The sequence below is a fragment of the Oryzias melastigma genome, linkage group LG17 (assembly GCF_002922805.2).
Source record: "Oryzias melastigma strain HK-1 linkage group LG17, ASM292280v2, whole genome shotgun sequence".
Lineage (NCBI taxonomy): Eukaryota > Metazoa > Chordata > Actinopteri > Beloniformes > Adrianichthyidae > Oryzias > Oryzias melastigma.
The window spans coordinates 26,124,173-26,148,702 of NC_050528.1; the positions used below are offsets into that span (position 1 = coordinate 26,124,173).

The 24,530-nt window shown below is 39.4% G+C and overlaps 1 protein-coding gene across 4 annotated transcripts; it reads left to right on the forward strand.

Annotated features, from left to right (window-relative positions):
- The first annotated feature begins 271 nt into the window (after positions 1-271).
- LOC112147481 (F-box-like/WD repeat-containing protein TBL1XR1) lies at positions 272-24,480 on the forward strand. 4 transcript variants are annotated; one of them, XM_024273918.2, is made up of 16 exons: positions 272-544; positions 3,999-4,057; positions 9,634-9,737; positions 10,548-10,693; positions 10,775-10,985; positions 13,507-13,639; positions 14,990-15,131; positions 15,218-15,281; positions 15,350-15,447; positions 16,290-16,350; positions 17,515-17,636; positions 19,398-19,472; positions 19,554-19,681; positions 20,172-20,337; positions 20,425-20,526; positions 24,016-24,480. In XM_024273918.2, the coding sequence occupies exons 3-16, from the start codon at positions 9,680-9,682 to the stop codon at positions 24,040-24,042; spliced, it is 1,533 nt and encodes a 510-aa protein (XP_024129686.1). In that variant the 5' UTR covers positions 272-544; positions 3,999-4,057; positions 9,634-9,679; the 3' UTR covers positions 24,043-24,480. The 4 variants fall into 4 exon arrangements, with proteins under 4 accessions (XP_024129686.1, XP_024129685.1, XP_024129684.1 ...); XM_024273917.2 differs by having other exon boundaries at positions 3,999-4,052; XM_024273916.2 differs by lacking the exon at positions 272-544 and adding an exon at positions 648-953.
- The last annotated feature ends 50 nt before the right edge of the window (positions 24,481-24,530 follow it).

Genomic DNA, 24,530 nt, shown 5'->3' on the forward strand with positions numbered 1-24,530 from the left:
GCGTAATTTTCTAAATCTATGCCCTGCGTTAGAAAAACAAACTAGAATGCTAATGAGTAACTTAATTTTTCTTTATTTTTGCCTTTTTTTATTATTCCTAAAAATGAAACAAAAAAGTCAAATTCATTAAAATACACATGAATATGTCTGCAGGTCGAATAAACCTGCAAAACATGCAGATAGCAGTGATGATGTAAGCTTGTTGTTGACTTTCCTAGTCTGAATGACTGAGCAAATGATGTGTGGTGGCGGTGGTGGGGAGGAGAGGGGAGGGGGTGTCATTAATCCACAGCGAGTGGTGACCTTCCAGGCAAAAATGAGGTGTAGTGGGGGATGGGCAGTGTTATGACTGGTACTTGGCAGCGTGACAAACTTCTCGCGGCCGCATTTATTTATTTATTTATTTGTTTGCGTCTCGTCGATCCATTTCCACGGGAGGAGGGGATTTGTCCGCTCTGTTGTGTAACCGAGAAGGAATATTTTTTAACCAGCGACAGGAGGACCGCCTATAGATTCTGCTGAACAACGTGCTTTAAAAAAATAGGTTAGTTGCCATTTTAGCATTATAGCTTATTATTGTCACCGGGAGCGGGTCATTGTCTCTACGTGCTTGGCTAAACGTGTTCTTTAGTTAAAAGGATAGACAATATACGCAATATCTTCGAAAAAAACGAGTTATTTCGTCCGAACATTTAGCTAAAGCGAGTCGCGCTTTGAAATAACCGTAGTTACAGGCAGCTCGTTTTCGCATGCCGGGTCACCACTGTACGTCTGAAGCCTTTGCTGGCTTCTTACCGCCGGGCTTTAGCTTTAATAAATTTCAACCTTACCATAGTTAATATACGTCCCTAAACTTCCATTAACACCACTATCAATTAAAGCGATAATATGATCTGACTGGGGCACGAGGGAAGTGGAAGATACCGCCTATTGAGAGGTTTTTATCCACGCAGGTATGAGCTTGTAACTACACTGTCATTAGCTTAGCATGCTAGCTTTAGCTAGGTAGCTTGCTGGAAAGTGTTAAGTGGGGGACGCTTGGTTAGTTTAAGCTGTAATTATAAAGACGAGCTCTTTTCGAATTGGTCCAAAATATAAACACAACTGTTGATAATGTGGCGTCATGAGAATGTGGCGTTTCGGTGACCCGCATTAACCCAACTGTAGTCAGTCTCGCCTGACTGGCGTGCGAGCTGACGGCTACGGCCACCGCCATGCCTGAGTAATGAGAGCACGCATGGTAGCCGGCAAGCTAACGCTTTCGGTCTGTCACTAAATAGCCATCCCGCCTTTTAAACTGGTCATTACTGCTGAACTTTTGCACACTTTGCAAGAAACAAAGAGTTTTCAAAATGCAGTGCGTGCTGGTCATGATCTCAGCTTGACACCTGTACTCATTTATTGTTAATTTTCAAAACTCCCAGAGGCGTGTTGCTAAATCTGCCATTACAAATCCATTAAAATGTTGTTAGGTGTTAATAAATAGGTTGCTGCGTTGCTTTGTGAAATTTAGGTCAGCCCACAATTGGGCCAATAATTTGTGTTACTGTGCACAAAAAAGTGTTTTGATGCTGACTTTATATCTTAGTTCCACCACTAAACAATTTCTTTTATCTTAAAACCCTGTTCTCCACACATCTGTTTACATTTTTATCTGTTTGTACACACCAGATTTGACTCATAGCCTCTTTTTCAGTTTGATTGAAATAATATTTTTTGTCACTGCAGTTGTCTTAAAAGATTTACACAAAAAAGCAAAACCTAAAATATTTTATAGTTGTTTGAATTCCATTCCTCCTGAGTTGTTCAAGATAGTTTTTTAATCACTAGCAAAAGTAGGTAATCAGTAGAATACATTAAATGACTTTTGGTGTGTTTTATCAAGCAATGGAGGCAACTAAAGAGTGGAAGAACCCCCTTATAAATAAATAAGCAATAAAGAAACATCCAGCCAAACCAGACTTGATATGGGTGGGGTGGGGGTCTGCTATATAACTGGTAAGGGTTAGGGAGGACAGGAAAGAGAAACACAAAACCCGATTACAGTTTGGCCGCACTGTGCTGTGTTAAAGGGGGGCTGCTCTGCAATGAGGTTGCTTTGGTTTTTGTGACCTCTCCGAAGGTTGACACAGTCGAGTTGGCGGGGCGCCGTTTGTAAGGTTAAAACAGGACACTGGAACAGTCGCATGATGCTGCGGAAACGCACGGTGCTGCAACAGTGTTCATGAAATGAGCAAATGTTACTGACAGGTATTCATCAGCCTTTTTTAAGTAAGTAGATTAAAAAAATATGTATCAATATCTAATTATCTTCACTTTAAAAACAAAATAGCTTCACTAAATCCATAAAATGATTTTCCTTTGTCATTATTATTTTTTTCACTTTGTGCAGAAAAGCCTTCACATCATAGCAGGCGAGACAGCACACTGTTTTGTCCGTCTGCATTATTAATCAGATGTGTACCGCAGACATAAGTGTATGCGTATCTCTGTTGTCTGTGTTAAAAGGAAAGACCCCTATAGACCATGTGGCCACATCATTTCTAGGTCAACACAGGTGTAACAGTACGTGAAAGGTTTTGGAATCTTAAGATCCATTCAGTTGATTTTTGGGGGGTGTTTTTAACATGTTTTTGTGGCATTTTTCAGATTAATCAGGACATATATTAAGAAAATTAAGCTTAAAATTGCATTTCTGAATGCATTTTTATTCTAATTGAGCTGAATCAGGAGCAGAAAAAAAATCAGTTTAAAAAATATATATATATTATTTGTGACAGGCAGGACAACCTCCCTGCTCCATTCTGATGCATCCACCTGTAGATGACTAGATCCATGTATGTCTTTGTTTTCCTCGTCTGAACTGGAATCTGGTTCAAACAGTACGATTGTATAGCGCAGATATTGCTCGCCATTTTTGTTTCACTGCTAATGTTAGGTTGGGGGTGTAAGGGGATGTAAGTCAGCGGGAGAGTGTGTAAACAGAGAGCTCTCAGCAACAGGGAGGGGAGAGGGGATTGGTTACTCCGCGCAAATGGTTCCGCCCACATGTTCTGCCACTCTGGAGAAATTATGGCCTAGAAACAAGACAGTGAAGTCGAACCTTATTTCTACCTGTTTTTGCTCAACACCTGAACAAAATAAGCTACTGAAGCAATACCGGAACAACTGTTAAAAGACAAAAGAGGATAACGTTAATAGTTGCAATAATATTTATTTTCTTCTAGAAACTCTACATGACTCTAAATTAATCAAAACCATTAGTGAGGAAGGCCACCAGACATTGTGAAATAAGACCAAATTATATGTTCATGTTTGACGTTTACCATTGTTTAGTTACATGTTTCTAAACCCTTTTTTTATCTTTACCTAACCTTTATTTAACCTGTTGAGATCAATATCTCTTTTACAAGGGTGATCTGGCCAAGTGGTCAGCAGCACACGTTCCAAAAATAAAGTTACAGTATAAGCACAAAATTAAATAAGCTGTGAAATTGGAATATGTACAATATAAGATTTAAAATTTGGGTGTAACAAAGTGACAAGGCAGGGTAATAAATCTAAATAGACATTTTGAAGGTGCAAAAGTTGAGCAGCATTACATTGGATAGAGTATTGTAGTTATACAGTAGCAACTGAATTACAAAAGTAGCTTTAGCTCCATGTTGACATTCTCTTGACCACCGTAACTTTTCAACCATTTACACAATTAACCTAATTCAAGCTGATTCTGCCGTAGAAATATTAACTTTACATTAATATTGTGAAAAAGATTGTATTTGCAATTTAGAAAACATGCTATTATTATCATCATAGTTGCTTATTAGTTAAAAGCCAATATGAATTGTCGGTATTCTCTGCATCAGAATGTATTGATTCATGTTGATCGGGTAAAAGTTTGAAGAGTTCTTGTATGTGTTATTTATTTAACATCTCTGGTTAACAAAGATCTATAGATGGTGTGCATTCATTGCATGATGTTTATGTTTTCTTTCTAGGGCTTAAAGTCAGCAGAGCCATGATGCGCCTTTGAGGACATCTTGATCACATGGGTAATGTAAGCCACTATCTTCGTTTTAGTCTATTTTGGTCTATCTTTTGACCCTGCAATGGACTGGCAAATCGTCCAGGGAGTACCTCGCCCCTGCCTAACTTTACCTGGGATAGGCTCCAGCAACAGCCTGACCCCTTTAGGGTTTAGGCAGTTTTAGAACACGGATGGATGGAAGGGTTTTCATACTTTGATCCATAATCAGAACAGTAGCTTTCAAAGGGGAACCATTTTAGTTGTGTTGAATTGTCTGAAAAAGCTACATGCTGAAGTTCTGACTGCAAACATGTTAGATAAGCTGAATACCACCCAACAGATTTACCAGCTGGAGCAGCGCTCCTCCACCTTTAGGAAGCTGCCACCCCCTGTTTTCCCTTTGCTTGTGTGAACTCACATGTTCTGCTGTGGAGCAGCAGGTGTGAACAGCGGCGTTCAGGCTGTCATCTCCATGTCTGCATAGTCAGCACTCTGCTAACTTCCTCAGCCCACTCACTTATTAGTCCATCTTCCTGTGACAAAACACCTCACAGTTTATGAGTTTTAAAAATATTTCGAATAATTTCAAAGAAATTCTTGCTATATTTGAGCAAGAATTACCAAATGAAGACAAAAAAATCCCAGAAAAGTGTGTAACTGGAAAGCTTACCTGCTGTGTAGACCACAAACCGAACACAGCACCCAACCGCTGCACGACTCTTACATTCAGAACTTCAATAGAAATCAGTAAATTCTGCTATATTGTGAAGAACAGACTGTCATTTTTACTGGTTTGTGTAATTTGTAAAAAACAGACATATAAATGTCTTAAAACGATTCATGTAGTTCATTCAAATGTTACTTAAATCTGTGAATCATGAGAATCATTTTCAGCAACAGTAAAAATTATGTTTATTAATTTTCATTTTTCAAATGACTGTTAAATCTTGTTATAATTAAGTGACATCAGGCTGCAGTTTTATTTGATTTTTAATGAAATGACTACAAAGTGCATTTTAATGAAAATTAACTTCAATGATGATTTTTTTTTCCTGTAAAGACTTTTAAAGTTATACAATCTTTCAAAACAGTTTCTTCAAAATAAAAGTTTCATGACTACCCAAGAATTTCTTTTGCAAAATTTGGTGAATTTCTTCCCCTTTCTTAGGATAAAACTTAATTAAATGTTTTGTTTAATTCCTTAGTTTTGAAGGTGTGTAAGTAAAATCTTATAATCTAACATTTAAAAAAATGCTCTAAAGTTTCTGGGGGTTAGAAATTTAGATGGCTGTAATTCTGAGCTTTTTGCTTGAAAACACAATTTATCCAGTGCCTACTCTCTTAACTTACAACAATTAAATAACTTAGATTATTTGTCATTTTTTTAGACACTACTCAAGGTAGTCCTGAATATCTATGTAACCACAAGGGGACCTAAATCTGTGTCCCCCTAGTCTGGTCCCCAGCCCGGGCCAAATACAGGGTTATGTCAGAAGAGGACACCCGGCGTAAACCTTTCTGCCAAACCACCTGTGCGAATCAGTGAAAGCCGATATGCTGTGGAAACCCCTAGTATAATAATAGGTAGTTATTTAAAATCCATCAGTTGATTCTTGAGGCATTTTAATCAGGCAGACATCCATCCATCCATCCATTTTCTTGACTGCTTCTTCCCTTTCGGTGTCGCGGGGTGCCGGAGCCTATCCCGGCTACTGATGGGCGAAGGCGAGGTACACCCTGGACAGGTCGCCAATCTGTCGCAGGGCCTCAGGCAGACATCAGCCTAAATATTTATGAACTGTTAGAATGATGTCATGTAAAGCCCAGGTACATTTGCAAGACCTTTTTAAGACAACTCAGACATGCACGCCACAACCCATCAAGACCACAGAATGTCAGAACATCTATGTGAAGAGGATCTACATTTATTAAATGCAATTTCAACTACTTTTTTTATTTTTCTTTCATTTACTGGTAAAAGTTGCAGAAACTTGTGGTTTTTGGGGATCTAAAAAAAATATCATGAAAATGCAAAGAGAAAAAAAGTCTTAAGAGTATTGAATTGGAAATTTGGAAACAATACCTTTAAAAGCCTCCAGAAAGTCTTGAATGTGTTCTGTGAAACTTCTTCTTTTCACATTTCTTGTCAAAAAGATCATTTTTAAACCACAATTATTTTGATGAAATGATGTGAATATACAGCGAAAGAACCAAATCGACATGCAAAACTGCTGGTTAAAAAAAGAGGGGAAACAGTGTGCTACTAAAGCATCATGGTGCAGACCACAAACAACTAAATAAGAAGCTACCATTTTCATCATAAAATAGAAATAAATAAATCAAAATGGACACAGACTGGGGAATTTGTCTTAATTTTTGACATACATGGCCTTAAAAAGTCTTAAATTTAACTTGAAGACACTTGTTGGAACCCTGTAAGCTATTTTGGGATCTCATCCTGATCAAAAGTCAGACTCTTGCATACGCTCTCCTTAGATCATCTGATCCATTAAAAGTCATATTCTGGATAAGCTTTACTGGTATTTATTATTCCAGAAATTGTTAAAGTGATTTTATTTTTAATCTGAGTGCCTTTTTTCTTTCCCTGTTTCACTCCAAAGAGCTTAAATCTTAAAAAATGGTTGTCCTGCTCTGAGGACTGAGTGATATAGGCACTTTCTCGTTGCACAATCTTTACATAACATGCTGTGCTTGGAGAAATGCATTTTTCCTTCTGTGCCACATTTTCACCCTTGTTTTTAATGCAGATCTTTTCCTATTATATTGAAATGAAATGAAATATTTTGGCGTTGTTTTGTGATTACTGTTTGGCCAACTACTTTTATTTGATTACTGGCAGAACAACCACCCATCTCCCCCTTAAGGTCAGCAGCAACACCTTAAGATCCTTTAAGACATCAGCAGCTCCCAGAATCAGGGCAGATCTGAGGCCAAAGCGTGGTTTCTTTGATTGTTGTGATTACTATTGTTCCTTTCTTGGGCTCAGATCACCGGACCTGCTTGCAAAGACTAGAGAACAGTCGAGTTGTGAGGACAAAATGTGGGACAGTGTCTTATGACCTCAGTTGTGTGACGGTACATTGTTGCCTTTGACCCAAAGTGTATTGGTCAACATGAAGGCCAAAGATAGTCTGTGAAACCATTCAGGTTGGAAACAGAAACAAACGTGCTAACTTGACAACAAACTAATTCTTTTTGAAGCTGAAGTTAAGGATCTGTTGGATGTAAACAGAACAAAAATAGGTACCCTAATGTACTATGAAGATAAAAAGAGTCAATGCTGCCACCTACTGTACCTACTGTACTGTAACTGTGTCTGGGCATGAATGGCAAAGGGAGATTTTATGTGCAGACAGAGATGCTGAGCAATCGAGGCCTTAATACGTTTGCTACAGATGTGTGTAAGAATACCCTCATTCTAGACACTTTGAGACATTGCTTAGAGCCCCTATTTTACAGTTATCACTCTGTCGTTCTTTGACACTGATCCCACTATCAAATGTGTTGATCCTTTCGTACTTATCCCTGCATACCTTTAATAAAGGAACATCTTTCTGTTATCTGTTTTCAGACGGTCAACAATAACCGTTAAAGTGACTGTGGAGTGATCTTGTTTGGTGCAGTATTTTTCCTGACCTCTGCAAGTACAAGCAGAACGAATGTCATTACAAAGGAATGTCTGAGGAGGATTCATTTTAATTTGTACTGCTCATATAGACAGTTAGGAGTCTGTCGTTCGCCCTTGGCTAAAAAAAATCAAAAAGATCGGTTATGTGTTAAGTGGTTGCTGTACTTTTGAGAATGTTTTCATTCAATATGAACTATGTGGTCAGTATTTGGACTAAACAGAGAACTCTGATACTAAATAGAAACGGCAGAACACAAGTATGAGTATTTCTTCAATATTTCTTTTGTTCCTAGTCAGTTTTATGAAATGGTTCCACCTTCTGCCAAGACATCTGCTTTGATAGATTTAGTTTCCTCCCCATGACAACCTCCTGAGAACACAGAGATGGCTACAGAAAGTACAGTACAATTACTGCAGTGGCTCTTTTCATACAGATTGAACAATTTTCCGGGACAAAAATGATGCAATAGGCTCTCTAAAGAGCCGTTGAGAAGTTTTAACCCCTATTTCCATCACCATATGCTTGATTCTTTTTTGGTGTCGATGCAGATTGCACAGAGTTCATTTTGCGGCTTTTTATGTGAAATCAACCAAGACTTACATTTTCTGTATTACTTTTTGATCCACAATCTCATTTAAAAATGCTACACTAAAGTAATGAGTTGAACTTCAAAGCGTTGCAAACCTTCATTAGAGATTGTGGAAGTAGCAAGTCACACAAATGGTTGCCCTTAGTAAGTTAAGTTCTGCTGGAGGGTTCGTCCTACTTACCCATTTGTAGAAAGTCACTCCTCTTCGCAGTTGGTCCAACTGCACTGTCAGGTTGGAGAAAGACACCAAAAATCATCCAATGTTTCCTTATACAAACTATTATCCAAACTCAAGAGAAATAATTTAGTTTTATGTGGATGATCTGGACCTAGTTATCATTTTTAAGGGTCACAGGGTTGCCAGCTACTGTTGAGCAAAGGTGAGGTGAAGACCCAGTTTGTCGAAGGGCCACACACACTCACATTCATACCTTTTCATAGTAATTGTGTAAATTAAGGACTGAATTGTTTATGAAGGACTGCCGTGCTTCTCCTGGTTGTTCTGCTGTCTTTGACGATAAGAGAAGTCATTCTTTTTTTTCTGGTCGATTCCTTAAAGTCTTTCTCTGAACAACCTTTCAATATCGAAGTCTTTCTAACCTCATAAAAACTTTCAGAGAAAGGACATAATTAGCTAAAACTGTGAAAAACACAATGAGTTTATGTCACTCAGTCATGAATGAAAATAAAACAAATTGCAGCTGTGCGGTTGTTTTTTAAGAGTAGTGGTTAGACAGACTTTCGGACCACCTTGTCAGGACTTGCTGAAGGGCTTCTGCTGCGTGATTTCCAGGTTCAGTTAGTCTTGGACTTGTGCCTCTGGCATGGAGAGGTGTTGACTTTTGCTGCAGGTTGGCAACATGCAAACAGCGGAGGTTCTGTCCTTTTGTCCAGATCCACTGTTTATTTACACAGGCCCTTTTTAAACAATGGTGGTTTTGCATGAACAAATATGGAGGACGGACACAATTACTGCTGGAATTATTTCCAGATGTAGGTTAATGAATGGAAACTGGCGCCCCGCCTGAAGCCAGGAGGCTTCTGCAGCCACCAAAAGCAGAGAGCAACAACACAGTCAGTCTGTTTACGTCTTTCCTGTCTAATCAGATCATGTTTGCCTTTGCCCACATGTTTATCGTCAAGTGGTAAGCTGATGTTTTTTGTTTTGTTATGTTTGAATTTTTGTTTAGTAACTCTCAAATGTGTATGACAATTGAACATGCGTCCACTCCCTAGAATTTGTACTTTTGTTTCTTTGCAATGATGTGAGATATGTTAATAGAAGTTTAGATGACAAATATTATGTCTAAAGTACACATATTAAAATATCTATTGAGACTCTTTGTCTTCTGCTTTGTGTTTTCCAGGCTCCTATCCACTGCTGACCCCATGGTTTAATCACCAGGACTAAAAATGAGCATTAGCAGCGATGAGGTCAACTTCCTGGTTTACCGATACCTGCAAGAGTCAGGTACATGTGGCTGTGTCGTGTCATAACTGTGATCATGCTGGTATACAGTTAAAGACCCACTCTAATAACATTTTGATCTTTTTTCAAAGTGCTCCTTCATAATGTTGTTATCTAAGACATAGTTTCTGCAGAGCGGCAGTAGTTCATTTGAAATTTGTGTTTTAGTTATGGGTGGGACTGTTGACACAGAGCGGCCCTGCCCCCTTCCTGTTGCTTAGAGCTCTGTTTGCGGGCCCAGACGCAAGATTATAGCCTGAAGCTAACATTAGCGGCCCAAAAATGGCGAGCAATATTGAATCAATCCAGTTATAAAGTTTTGAGCCAGAATCGCTTTTTGCTACAGCGCGAGTTTTAAACGCTCATCATGTCTTGCACAACTTATTGTGAGCAGGCTAGGGTTCGCGCAGGGGGGGAGGAGACTTTGGCACACCCATTTCAGTGTCTTCATCATTAGTTGGTGCATTTTCAAATATCCAGTTTTCATCTGCTACTGAATTGAATTAAAAAAAAACTCAAAAATGCAATTTTAATTGTAAATTCTGTTATATAGGTCCTCTATTATGAGAAAAATGCTACAAGAACATGTTTAAAACACACAAAAAAGGATTTTCATTGGAGTGGGTCTTTAAATTAAAGATGAAAAGTTGCATATTTTTTGTACCAAGAGTAATTTTCTGACTTAAAAAGTACATCATGATAGATTTATTAGCTCTAAGTTTTACAGTCGATGTTGTGACTCTGCTGTTGCAGATGATCTGTTTGAACAGTTGATGTCGATGCTGACTTCCTGTTGATTCTGTCCCCCTGCAGGCTTCTCCCACTCAGCTTTCACCTTTGGCATAGAGAGCCACATCAGCCAGTCCAACATCAATGGAGCGCTGGTGCCCCCTGCTGCCCTCATCTCCATCATTCAGAAGGGCCTGCAGTACGTGGAGGCTGAAGTCAGCATCAACGAGGTCCGTTTCCATCTTGAGGTTGTGTGGAAGAAGCGGGCTGTGACCTTTGGGCGTGTGAATGAACTTATCTTTTCCATGTAGGATGGGACCCTTTTTGACGGGCGGCCCATCGAGTCGCTGTCTCTCATCGATGCGGTGATGCCAGACGTGGTGCAGACGAGGCAGCAGGCCTACAGGGACAAGCTGGCCCAGCAGCAAGCGGCCGCCGGCAGCAGCGCCGCAGCCCAGGGAAATGCCAAGAACGGAGAGGGGGCGGCAAACGGGGAGGAGAACGGCTCGCACGCTCTCGCCAGTAAGCATTGTCCTGCGTCGAAACAAAGTCTGGGTCAAAGCTGCTGTGTGTTTAGGATGTGAAGACGTCTTGTTTTGTTGCTTTACATGCGTTGCTAGTATAATCCACCATGAGGTCAAGCTGTGAATGCAAAGCGAGCCTGAAAGAAGACAGTGTTCCAGTTACAGTTTGGGGCTGTAGCTCTAAAAGGAAATCCAACAGAAGCCACAAAAAGCAACCAAATAATTACAACTGCATATTTGGTTTTCAGTCATTTTGGGCTTTGACCACTTCAGTCAAAGAAGCGTCAAACCACAACTCAGTGGTCGCTGAGCAAACCAAACTCGTTTGTGTGAAGGCATCTTCACAATTCCATACAGTAGTAGTGGGTCAATGTTCAAGAGACACCGATTACATCCAGACGATGGAAAGAAAGTTGGAGTCCCTCCTTCCCCCAGGAGAAGCTGCTGAACGTTGTTGGACCACAAGACATCAAAAGAACTGTTTTCTGTGCGTTCATGAAGTTCACTTTATTGCAGATTATTAGCCCCACAGGGGCAATTTAAAGGCACAGTGAAGCAGAACAACAGAAGAAAAACAAAAACTACGGCTAAACAAACAACTGTGCCAAATGCTAACAAGCTAGAAAGAAAAGTATTTACTAAGACTACAGTACAATAATTGCATGATAAAAGTGTGCAGAGCAGTACTTAGTAGTGAGGGAGAACTGGACAGACACAAAGTAGTATATATTTGATTAAAAATTAATGCATAATATCTTTTGAAGCAAGACTCGGTCAAATATATTTAAAATGTAGGAATGGATTCTATTTTAAAACTAGAATATTATCTGATAACTGAAAAAATTGAAAAACTAAATTTTAATTAATTGTATTTAAATGTTGAATATTTTTACTATTTATTCTTCTTCAAAGCAACAGAAAAACAAAGTCAAAAATAATTAAAGATCAAGTCAAACTTTATTGTAACACAAAGTGCTTCACACAGTAAAAACATTTTTAACCTTTCTTTTTAAACATAAAAAAACTCAAAAAATATTGAAGTATTTGACCAAATGACGATTTAATGGTGTATTTATAAAATAAGAAACAGAGTAGAAATCTGCTTTAATACTTAAGTGAGGAACTGATATTTTGGGGACCTGTCCACATACCAGCGCCCATCCACTTAGATTCACTGAAGATTCTACTGCAGGATCCAGGAGATCCCACTGCAATGATCCTGTACTGTGAGGAGACTTGATCACTGATCTGTAAGATCCCTCTGAGGGATGAATTAAATACATAATTAAGAGATTAATAACCAGAAAAATAAATAAGTAAACCTTAAGGCATGGGTATAAAGCACTAAAAGTGAATATAAAGGATACATAAATATAAAAAGATCAAATCAAAAAAGTATAAATACATAAAAAAATGTAAATATCTACATTTTGGCTAAAAGCCTAAAATGTAGATGTGGAGCCTTCCTTTAAAACCATGAACAGTCTGAGGCTCTCTGGGAGGCTGTTCCACTGTAATCACTGAATGAGGCCTTGTGTTTCCTTATGCTTTGGTTCTAAGTTTAGGAGGTCTGTGTCAGAGGACCTCCAGGTCCCCGAGGGCCGATATTGTAAAATCATTTGAGGAAAATACGAAGAACAATAAAAACATTCATAAACAAACAAAATATCCTTAAATTAATCCTGTAAAGATGACCTTCTACCTCAGAATGACTGAGTTTCCTTCGTCTTCTGTCAAATTGCAGCATGTTGATGCTGCTGCAGCTTTTTTTTTTTTTGGGGGGTAAAACATCATTTCTAAACACAACTAATTATTGGTAACTAGACGGTCCTGCTATTCAACTTCTAAGCAGCACTTTTAATTCTGTTTTCTTTTTCATTGAGGTTGTTTGCTGCTTAAAGTATTCATGTTCCTCAGATTTAGTGCAGTGATTTATTGCTTCCCTGAAGCGTGACACTCCTTTTGGTGTTTGTCTTTACTGAAGTTCCTTCACAGATTGACCTGCCTTACACTTAAACTATAAAACAACAACATCATTCATCTGTTTACACAGAGATCAACACGTCTTAAGGGAACTCCGTCATGTCAGGAGAGAATATTTATGCATTCTAGTCACTTTTTAATCATCAGAATTTTGTCTTTTGTGTGATGAATTGTTCTCAAAAAGCTTCTACATTATTACAAAAAACAGTAGGTTAAGGCATTCTTTGATTAAATGAAAATCATATTTCTGCTTCAAAATATTTGATTAAAAAAGCTGTTTGTTTAACTAAAGTCCACGTAAGCAGCTGCATCCAGGTGATAGACAAACATGGGTTCAAACCCAATTTATTTTTTAGGGATTCATACATATGAAATGAGGCGAGGGGTTGAAAGGTTACAACTGGGGTATTTCAAGCATGAAGAGAGTTTTTAATGGAAAAAACATGTCATTACAGGGAGCAGAAATGCAGCCAGGAGTTCACTAAAGGTCAGAAAAGCTGAAACATTTTAGCTTGTTGTGTCTCCCTCATGTGCAGATCACCACTCGGAGATGATGGAGGTGGACAGGGACGTGGAGATCCCACAAAACAAAGCCATGGTGTTGAGGGGCCACGAGTCGGAAGTCTTTATCTGTGCCTGGAACCCGGTGAACGACCTGCTCGCCTCAGGGTCAGCTTTGCTTTTCCTTCGTTAACTGAATGTTAACGAAGCCAATGTTTGTGAACGGATTCAGAAAAAACAGATCATGGTTCAAGTCATGATTGGATTAGATCCAGTGGTTTTCTATTCTAAAACCACTGAAACAGCCCGAGTTTTCACTCAAACAAGTTCATAACATGTTGTTCACATACCGAATCATCGAGTCTTCTTATCAGGAAAATGTCAAGTTTTCACCAAATATTATTCTCAATCTAAGTTCAACGTGGCTGATAAAAAAACACTGATGACCCAGCATTCTAACAGCATTTAAATGCATCACTTACGGAAGAATCTTGGAGACGGGAAAAGAGTCTCACATCAGATTTGTGGGAACAAGTAGTTTTGTGTATGCACAACAAGCCATTTGTGTGTACTTTTTTAAAGATTTAAGCTGTTGTGGTTTTAAGTTGTGCACGTGTAAATTGTATTTTTTTACATTTTTTTATTTTTATACTTATGCACAAAATCTATTGTATGTGTAACAAATCAAGAATTACACACACATATCAGAGTGATAGATTCATCCATAGATTCTGACCCCAACTTCTTAATGTGTTGCATATCTGCATAAAGCTGCTTCAGAATCTGCCAGAATTGTTTTAATTGCTTAAATGGTTGAAGAGTTTCGTCACTCTAAAGAATGTAAAGCTCTGGTGTTAAAGAATGATCTATATTTGCCAAAGCAGCTTCTTCAGCAGAGCTAAGATATGGCAATACCATAACATTCGACCATAACGGCACAGAGGGCTGAATACACTACAGCATTTTAGGAGAATAAAGTTGTGAATTTATTTTTAAAAAGTGTTAAATTTAGGGGAAAAAAATCATCTATTTAAGAGAAGAAAGTCATACATTCATCATTCGAAATGTCAAAAAGTTATGATAAAAAACGGATTCTAAAGGTTTTAATTTTACAAGGTAAAAGTTGTGCTTTTTTTAAACTATTACATTTAGCTTTTAAAATGTTTCAACTAGGAAATGACACCTTAAATGTTTAATTTATGTTGCAGATAAGTCAGTGAAATGGGATTGATGTCACACTGCTCAAGAAACTTGCTAAATCTGCTTTATTTTTATTTTTTTGTTAAAAAAAAATAACATGACTTTTTCCTTGTAAAATTACACTTTTCAAATAATACATTTATGACTTTATTCCTGTAAAATGTTACCTTTTTCCCCATAGTTTTACAACCTAATGCTGATATATTATGAATTTTCTTTCATGGCCTTCTAATACTGTGCTGTAGTTTCTATATAGTCTGCACATTCAAACGATATGATTTTCCAGAAGTGACGGTTGGATTGTGCTGACTCTTTCAGGTCTGGAGACTCGACAGCACGCATCTGGAACCTGAGCGAGAACAGCACCAGCGGATCCACCCAGCTGGTCCTGAGACACTGCATTCGAGAGGGGGGGCAGGACGTCCCCAGCAACAAAGATGTCACCTCGCTGGACTGGAATGTGGGTTTCTCTGCGTGTATCTCATCGTCGCGTTCGATATAGACTCACTTGAAGCTGAAGGAGCGTTTCTCCTCTGTGTTTTCCAGAGTGAAGGAACGCTGCTGGCAACAGGATCCTACGACGGCTTTGCCAGAATCTGGACGAAAGATGGTAGCACTCTTCTTTGCTCCTTTTTCAATGTATTATCCTTTGATTCTAACTTAATGTTTTGTCTTCAGGAAACCTGGCCAGTACGTTGGGTCAACACAAAGGCCCAATATTTGCACTCAAGTGGAATAAAAAAGGAAACTTCATCCTCAGTGCAGGTGTAGACAAGGTGAGGGGGGGTTGAAGGCTTACTTTGTATTTTTACAATCTCCTTCATGTAAAAATCAGCTGAAAATTGTAACTCCCATGCACATTTGGATTTCATTTATTATTCTCATCTCCTCCGATCATCTTAAATTTGGTATTTTTCAAACATTTTTTTGTCTGCTCCTGATTTACGACCATTTAATAAAAGAATACTCAAAAATACAGTTTTTAGATTAGTTTTTTTATATGTGTCCTCTATTGTGAGAAAATGCCACAAGAACATTAAATTATCTCTTTAATTCTTGCTGCTATTGCTTACAAATAATCAGAACAAAACTGTTCTGATTTGGATTTTCTTCCATTTTTAATACAACTTAAGCAACTTAAAGTCCCCCTTCAATGAAAATCATGTTTTTTGAGTTGTTAACATATATATGTGGCATTTTTCCTTTCAAAGAGAGCAAATGTAATAAGAAATCATTTCGTTTTTGCATTTCCTCCGAGTACTTTTAAATCGTTGTCAATCAAACTGTCACAGAAAAGCTCAGTATGAATCAATGAGCTATGCTTATGTCACAGGAATGCTGGAAAAACTCCACCAGACTCTATTGAGCTTCTTGATGTGACCACGGGCATGCGAACGGCGGCTGAGAACGTACTTTTTTAAATAAAAAAATAGTCATTAAGTAAGATGAGAGGCATGCTCTTGAAATACCACAACATGTGCCAACACTGCCACCTACAGCTCACGATGACAAGCCCTGTCATCATCCTGTCTAAGAAAAGACCTGTGCCATAAAAACAGTTTTCTTCCAAGCTTCACTTTGTGTTATTAACTAAACAAACGTCTTTGTTTTTCCACAGACAACAATCATTTGGGACGCTCACACAGGAGAGGCCAAGCAGCAGTTTCCTTTTCACTCGGGTGAGTGACAGCAGTCAGCCACCTCCTTCCAGGAGACTTTTTCACGCGAGAGCTTGTTTTTAGGCAGACGTTACCTTTGGCTGAACTTCAGCGAGACGCCACTGAAGGGAAACAAAAGTCAGCGTTTGTCATCAAGTTGCTCTTTTTGTCCCGGCTGCTGCGTTTGATCTTCTTCTGGCGTGTAAAAGCGCACACCTGTCAGAGCGAAGGTTTTAGAGGAGGTCACACACAAGAGTCGTATCGTCTCCTAAAATTAGGTTAAGGCCAGTTCAGCCGGACATGGGCCCGCTGCGTTGTGGTCATTAATTGAGTGAAAGGTGAGCCTTGGAAGGCACTTGATGCATTTATTCAGAGGTCTTTTCTGACAGCGGAGCATTCAGGTGTGAGTTACAGAAGCAAAGGAAAGATGTCAGCAGAAACCTTTCAACCTTTCCCAAGTTAACCTTTCCTGGTGGCCTCTCCCAGACTGACGGGCGGCAGCTGCTGTTCAGAGAAGGAACGCCGTGGAAAGTTCTCCTCAGTGCCAGACCGGGCCGTGCAGAGGATCCGCAAAAAGCTTAGAAAGTACCAGCAGGCTTCAGTTCACATGTGACGTGTTAAGGAGTGAAACATTCAAATATGAAGCCAATAAAATGGCACATGGCAGCTTTCAAAGCTCCATCTCAACTGACCACAGGTTCTGGAGCAAACCACCTAACAGGAACGCTTTACTGTAAAGCATGGTGGTGAAAATCATTTTTACTTCACCTTTTCATTGAAAGTGGTTGCATTGCTGAGGCCAGTGTGAACGTAGCTTGATTAAACCTGAGATTAAGATCAAGATTAAGCCTAAAACTTTATTTAAAAATCATCTTTTCACGCTGCAGACTGTAAAGTGATGCTGTTTGGATCAACAAAGAAAAGTCTAAAGTTTTGTATTAGCATTAATTAATTGAAGCCCAAAAAGATGCTGTCAAAGTAAATAATGGCACTATTGTGTCATATATTGCAGATCCGATTCTCTTTATTCTAAAAGAACCCTTTATGAGGAGGAGATTTTTGGTTGGCAAACTGTTCAAAACTGACTTGATTCCCAAATAAGTGTTTTTGAGGGAGTCACCCCCCCCCGTGCTGGTGACAGTCTGTCTGCAGCAGCAGCTCTGAGCTGTCCGGCTCTCTCAACAGCACCTGCTCTGGACGTGGACTGGCAGAGCAACAACACGTTCGCCTCCTGCAGCACCGACATGTGCATCCATGTGTGCAAGCTGGGTCAGGACAGACCTGTCAAGACCTTCCAGGGACACACGGTATGACAGCACTCACAGCGCTCACTCACCAGGAAGTAAACAGGAACGCTCCACTGCTCAGATGTTGGCACAGGATTACTAGTGTGTGTTTTCTCTTGATCTTAAATTACCCTGAGACTGGGATCTCTCTGCTTTGACTGAAAGGATTTAGAAAATTCTGTCGTTTGGAGGAATATTGATTACTGGCTAAAAAGGAAATGAAACAGCCGGATGAGTCACTTATTGTCAGCATTTTAATGAGGTTTGGATGCAACTTTAATGGTCTAGTGTCAAAGGACCCTAAATGTGTTTGTAGTCAGATACTGAAGCACTCTGTGTTTGATAAACAGTAAATAGCTCTTTTCTAGTTTAATTGAAGCCCCAAAGCGCTTTACAGTCACAGTTCCATTCACCCATGCTCACACATTAACATTTGGATGAGGGTTCTGCTGATTTACATGCTGCCAGCCTATGAGCACCAGAAGAAACGTGCACTTCAGGGTCTTTACCGGACAAAGGTAGTTTTCCCTCTCTCGGTGGGGGGGATACTCCTGCCCCAGGGGGAGGACTTTAAGTATCTTGGGGTCTTGTTCACGAGTAAGGAAGATCGGAGTATGAGATGGACAGGTGGACTGGAATGTCATGGAGCATCATGCGGTCACTGTACCGGTCTGTTGTGGCGAAGAGGGAGCTGGGCCAGAAAGCAAACTTACTGGTCAACTTAAGAATAAGTTTTGAGTTTATTTATACCATTGGCTGAAAATAAACTCAAAACAACTTTTATATTACAAATTTTGGAAAAAACCCTTAAAGTCCCACTAAAACCATATTTTTTTTTCTTTTGTAAAACCGTTCCTAGTTGTCTTTTAATTACGATTCATCCGTTTTTAGCCAAAATGTAAAAGTCTGTCGTTTTTAAGACATATTTTATGCACAGTGGCAGTTGGTCATCAGTGGGTTGTGGGTGGGGCTCTAAAAGCCAAAAGCTCTGTTTCTTTACAGCCTCAAGTTAGCATTAGCGGTGCAAAAATAACAACTAAACAAAGTTTTGAGCCAGAGGCCAACTCGGACGAGCACAAGAGCATTGGAGGATCATCATGTCTCACACCTAAGCGTTGGTGGACCAGGGTGCGAGACTTTGGGACGCTCATTTCAGTAACTGCATCATGAGTCTGAGCTTTTTCTAGCATCCAGTTTTCTGATCCAACATCATTTGAATTAAGAAACACTCAGAAACGCAGTTTTTAATTGTAAATTATTTTGTAGGGGTCCTCTATTGTGAGAAAAATGCTGCAATATAGAAAAGTACCGAAAGAAAAAAGAGGAGTTTCCGTTAAAAACCCTCTCATTCTCTTTCTCTCTTCCACAAAGGCTTTCTGGGTAGTATTTGTGTGAACTAACAGGATTCAGAGGCGACAATACACTGTCCTAACCACCTCACACCTGGGGGGGTGCTGTGAATTACAGAGATCACACTTCAGATTGACAGTTCGGATCCAGCTGACCCGACTATCCTGCAGCTTTGAGGCTATAGAGGATGAAATAGTCATTTTGACTCAACAATATAATTGTTATTTAGTAATCACATTAGTTTGACTAAACTTAACTGTTCTTGTAATAAGATATTCATCTTCATTTTTAACTAGCTGCTGTTTGGGTCAAAAAGTCGACCTTTCTGTACCCTGCTGGAGATTCAATAAAGTTTTTTCTATATGAAAAATTCTAATTTCTTAAGCAGGAACAGCTTTTTTGTTCATCCAACCATCGCCTCCCTCTCTCTAGAACGAGGTCAACGCCATCAAGTGGGATCCCACCGGCAGCCTGCTGGCGTCCTGCTCTGACGACATGACCCTGAAGGTCAGCCCCCTCCAACCGGCCGTGACGCCGAGCGGTTCCGCCGAGCGCTTTCACTCACGTCTCCCTCCTGTCCGCCCGCAGATCTGGAGCATGAAGCAGGACTCGTGCGTTCACGACCTGCAGGCTCACAACAAAGAAATCTACACCATCAAGTGGAGCCCCACGGGCCCCGGGACCAACAACCCCAGCGCCAACCTGATGCTGGCCAGGTAAAGACTGAGAAGGGAGGACTTTTATCGTGAAACAGCAGCTGACATTCTTTTTCCTCACAGCTTTCAAATTTAAAGTGGAGGAAGTTATAATGCAGATAAAAAAGCAGCTTATCTCTATTGTATAATCTTAAGAATTTAATGCAAGGATAAATGTAAATACTTTAATTCTTTACTTTTTTATAATATAGTTTTAAAAGTCTGACCTATAAAGGGTAAATTACAAAAGCATCAAGGTTGATTTGAAGCACCTGGAATAAAATTTTCAAAATTAAACCAACAATTAATTATTTTTTTTTTATTCATTAAGGTTTATTTTTAAGTAATGCTGCAAACAATGAGAGAAATTGGAGCTCAAATATTCGGTCACTTATCAGCATATTTACAGATCATTTCTAGATTGTACATTTCTATTAAACATTATTGTGTTATTTTAAAGAGTTGGTTAGCTGATGCCACAGTCCTGACTTTTTTCGTCTCGTTTCCACAGCGCGTCCTTTGACTCAACGGTGCGTTTGTGGGACGTGGAGCGGGGCGTGTGCATTCACACCCTCACCCGCCACCAGGAGCCGGTCTACAGCGTGGCCTTCAGTCCCGACGGCAAGCACCTCGCCAGCGGCTCCTTTGACAAGTGTGTCCACATCTGGAACACCCAGGTCTGTGTCGACTGATTCACGGTGGAAAGAAATCACTGCTGCCTGCCCGACTGCATCCAATTCTGATTTTTTTTTTTGTTTCTTCAGACGGGGGCTCTAGTTCACAGCTACAGAGGGACGGGGGGGATCTTTGAGGTGTGCTGGAACGCCACGGGGGACAAAGTGGGAGCCAGTGCATCGGATGGATCGGTAAGTTTTCTGCCTGGAAATTCTGAATCCTCTCACTACTTAGTGCATTATATAAGGGACTTATCATTTTGTCAGGGTGTCAGTTCCCACAATGAACTGCCATTGAACGGTTTGTCATTAATAAAAAATAAATCTATGAATTTATTTGTCATAAATCAATTAGATTATCGGAATAAAATTGATTCATAAACAGTCGTTGTAAAATGTTCATATTTATTAGGTTTTTATTTTAGAAAATAGGCGACATCATATTTGCCCTAAAAAAGAGAAGTAGTGAGCGTGTGTCCAAATTGCATTCAAATTCAGAGCACTGCGTAGTATATAGAAGTTTGAGAGCAGTGAGAAAGTTTGTACGTAACCTTTATTTTGCCAATTTTAGGACCTTAAAGTCCCTCTATGACAATTTGTTTATTTAAAAAAAAAGTTTCCCAAGTAGTGTTTAAAATAAGATTTTTTTACCAAAACCCACAACCAAAAAGCAATTTTTCATGTTGATCTGAAGCCTCTGTTACCAAAATCTCCTCTGAGGGGGCGTGGCTTTTGGAGCTGAGCTGAGCAGCTCCGCCCCTGATCTGTCTGATTGTGATAGCTCCGTGTCTCGCAAGTGTAAATCTTCACCGCTGCTTCATAAATATCCAGCAATATCAGTAATGTTCAGCCATATGGTTTTGAGGCGGATGTCATCTCAGACGAGGAAGTGAAGATCTTCATGGACTTAACTTTTACTGATTTACAATCCTTTACAACTGCGGTCGAATGAGCTGCCGTTCGCTTTTCCGTGGTCACATCAAGAAGCTTTGTTGAGTCTCAGAGGGACTTAAAGACCCCTCTGATTAAAATCACGTTGTTTTTGTGCCATTTTTCGTATAATGGAGAACATATTTATAGAAAATTGCACTAAAAATCCATTTCTAAATATTTCTTTATTCAAATTGCTGTGAAATAGGAGCAGACATAAAGCTGTTGTTATGAAAGATTGTATTTGTGACACACTGGGGTGGGCACAAGCTCCCTGCTTCGCTCCATTCTGATGCATTCACATGTTGACAAATAGATCCAAGAACTTCTTTGTTTTCATCATCTGAGCTGGAACCTACTCAAAACTGTGCGGTTAGATAGCTCCAAAATTTCTCTCCATTTTTGTTGTAGCGGTAATGTTTGGTAAGGGGTGTAAAGGGCTGTTTTTTTTTCGTTTTATTTAATTTTCTTATTGTAGTTAAAAAGGGTATAAAGATAATTTAAAGACCACTGGAACCACCACTTTAAAAAGAACTCAAAAGATGATCAGAGTGGAGCTTTAAAGTGTGACAGCACAAGCTGTAGTTACACAGAGCGTCACAAGATGGCGCCACTTGAACAGAAAACAGATACTCCTGAAAATTGTCTTATATTTTTTAGCTAAATTTCTCTTTTCTTTTGCTTGTTCGTCCATTTAATATGACTTATGAGTGATGCAGATAGAAGGCAAACCACAAGCAGGAACCAGTGCTGTGTTGCTCAAGTTTTAAAACAGAAACAGAAAGAAACCTAAACTTCTAAAAGAAAGAAAGAGGAAAGTTTTACTTCACCTCTGCTCTTTTTTTCACTCTTGTTTCACTTCTTCTGTTTTTTTCTTATACTTCAAAGTCAGGCTGTGATACTGGTCTGTTTATAAGTAAAACATGTAAAATGGATGCACAATGAGTCTCTGTTTTTCTTTTTATCTGATTCCAAACCAGCCTCCACCAGCCTCATAAACCACATTATTTTTGTTTTCTTTAATAATGAGACCTTTTGACTTTTTACCATTAAGATAGAAGGTCTCAGTAGCAACACTTTTAGACCATTTCTGGAAAAAAAATCAAGCTTTCTTTTCCAATTTTGAATTTTTCAAGACTAATGAAGTCTTTTATTTCGTGAATAATTCGGTCACCATTTTCTATGTTTGTTTATAGTATCCAGTGAGTTTATCCAGAGACACTTTGTCAAAAAAACAGAACCCTCGTTGATCAACTCTGCTGCCATGGTCTGATATTCTGATAAAGAGCAGACTAAAGAAGATGAGAGGTGAAGTCAGAGTTTATGCACACTAATGAAGCTTAAAACATAGCTTCTTTTTAAAGTATTATTTTTGTCAAATTAACCGTCAAAGTGTTAAAAGAACATTTTTGACTTTATAAAGTAATTTTTGTTGTTTTTTTTCTCTATGATTTAAAAATGAACTCAAATCAATCCAGTGTAACTTAAACTGGGATATCTGAGGCCTTAAACTGCATCCACTGCTGTTATTTTAAAGCTTAGATGTTTAGTGTTCACATTTCCTCTCCATATCATCTTTACATTCAGACCATTGACTGTAAATGAAATCTGGACCGAGTGACTGTGATGTCACCTACACAAACTAGCTTACTTCCGGCTTCAATTGAATATTTTTTTTTTTTTTTTCGTGATACGGCCATGTTGGAGCCAGACGACACCCGGAAGCAGTGACCGATTAAGCATTGTTTCTATGGCAACCACTCGCTAGGATTGTTGGAAGTCCACACCCCTTTCACTTGACAGCGGGCTCTGGAGAATCAAACACTGTTCAACATGAGATCACATGCTTTCATTGAGGCATCTGATTGGTCAACTTGAATAACTGCAGAAATATATAATGTAAAAATATATAAACGTTAAAAGAAGAATGATTATTCCGACAAATATAATGACTGAGTAATAGATGTTTATTTATCTATAGAAGTCTAAGGGATTTCGGCTTCTTGGAGACGGCGGATACTTCCTGTTAGGAAGCGAGGGGCCACCATGTCCAGTTCTCATTTACAGTAAATGGTTGAGACGTGCGCCGTCATCATGGCTGCTCCTGTTGCGTAAAAGGTTGAACATAAGAGTGAAAGCAGCCATCTGTTATTTCGAAATAGCTACAGAGTTCTTAGACGTTTTTTGTCATCTCTGCCCCGTTTCCAGTCAAATCAAAGACACACTTCTCATAAAAGTGCGTGCATGTGTTACTTCCTCACTGAAACCACCCCTCTGCCGTCTTGTTTTAAAAGTGTAATCAGCAAACACCAGACGCTGCGCCGCTCTCCACTTGCATGCAAATATGAGTTGTTTCTTTTCTTTGCTTTCAAATAGAGGCTGTGGATATTCAAATGTCTCCAGTTGAAGCTCCTTCTCTTGTCACTCCACAAACAAATGTGTTTCTTTTGCCTCCTGACAGACTGTTAAGATCAACCAAAAATCCCATAATTATCGTTGTGAAGCATTAGGTATGCACTATGATGCAATGTTTGGAATTTCAGTCTAAAATTCCTGATCCTCTCTTTTATTATTTCAATTTCTATTGATCATTCAGTTTTTTCAACTCAATCCAAACAAGAAAATTGAGATTTCCTAGAGATATTTTTTTTATGAAAGAAAAAAGGTTAAAACGACAACGTTTAAAATTCTTGTTCCAAAAAAAGGCTGTAACCTTCTCACCCTTTTTTCTGTCGTCTTCCTGTTTTCTAGGTGTGTGTGCTAGATTTGAGGAAATGACGCTCGTGTGGGGGAGCCATGGACCGACTACGAATGTGTACATAGCCAAATGACTGTCTGCCCGTCTGCCACACTGCTGTAGTCCTTTCAGACGCCATGGTTCGCCGCCCCTCCCCCCCGCCGCCGCCTCCTCCGGCGCTCATGTACATGCGCTCATCGTCCATTCAGTGTTTCTCCATTTCCAGCTGTGGCTCCACAGATCTGCAGCAAAGGAAAGTCTGTCAAACCAAAACTCCAGGATTCTCTGAGCTTTTTCTCTCCTGTTTTGAGAACTGTAAAGACTGTGTTGCTGTTGAGGTGTGCATATTGCATATGTCAGCGTTTGGTGTCCCGTGGACATTGTTCTGTTGGGTTTGGACTTCACTGCTCCCTATAGCATCCGTGTTGCATGTGTGGGCTGGGAGAGAAGAGAGGGAAAGATGAGCCGCTCACAGAGGATATTCAAAGTGCTTCAGTGAGAAGTCTCTGTTTGCTTATCTGCTTGTTTT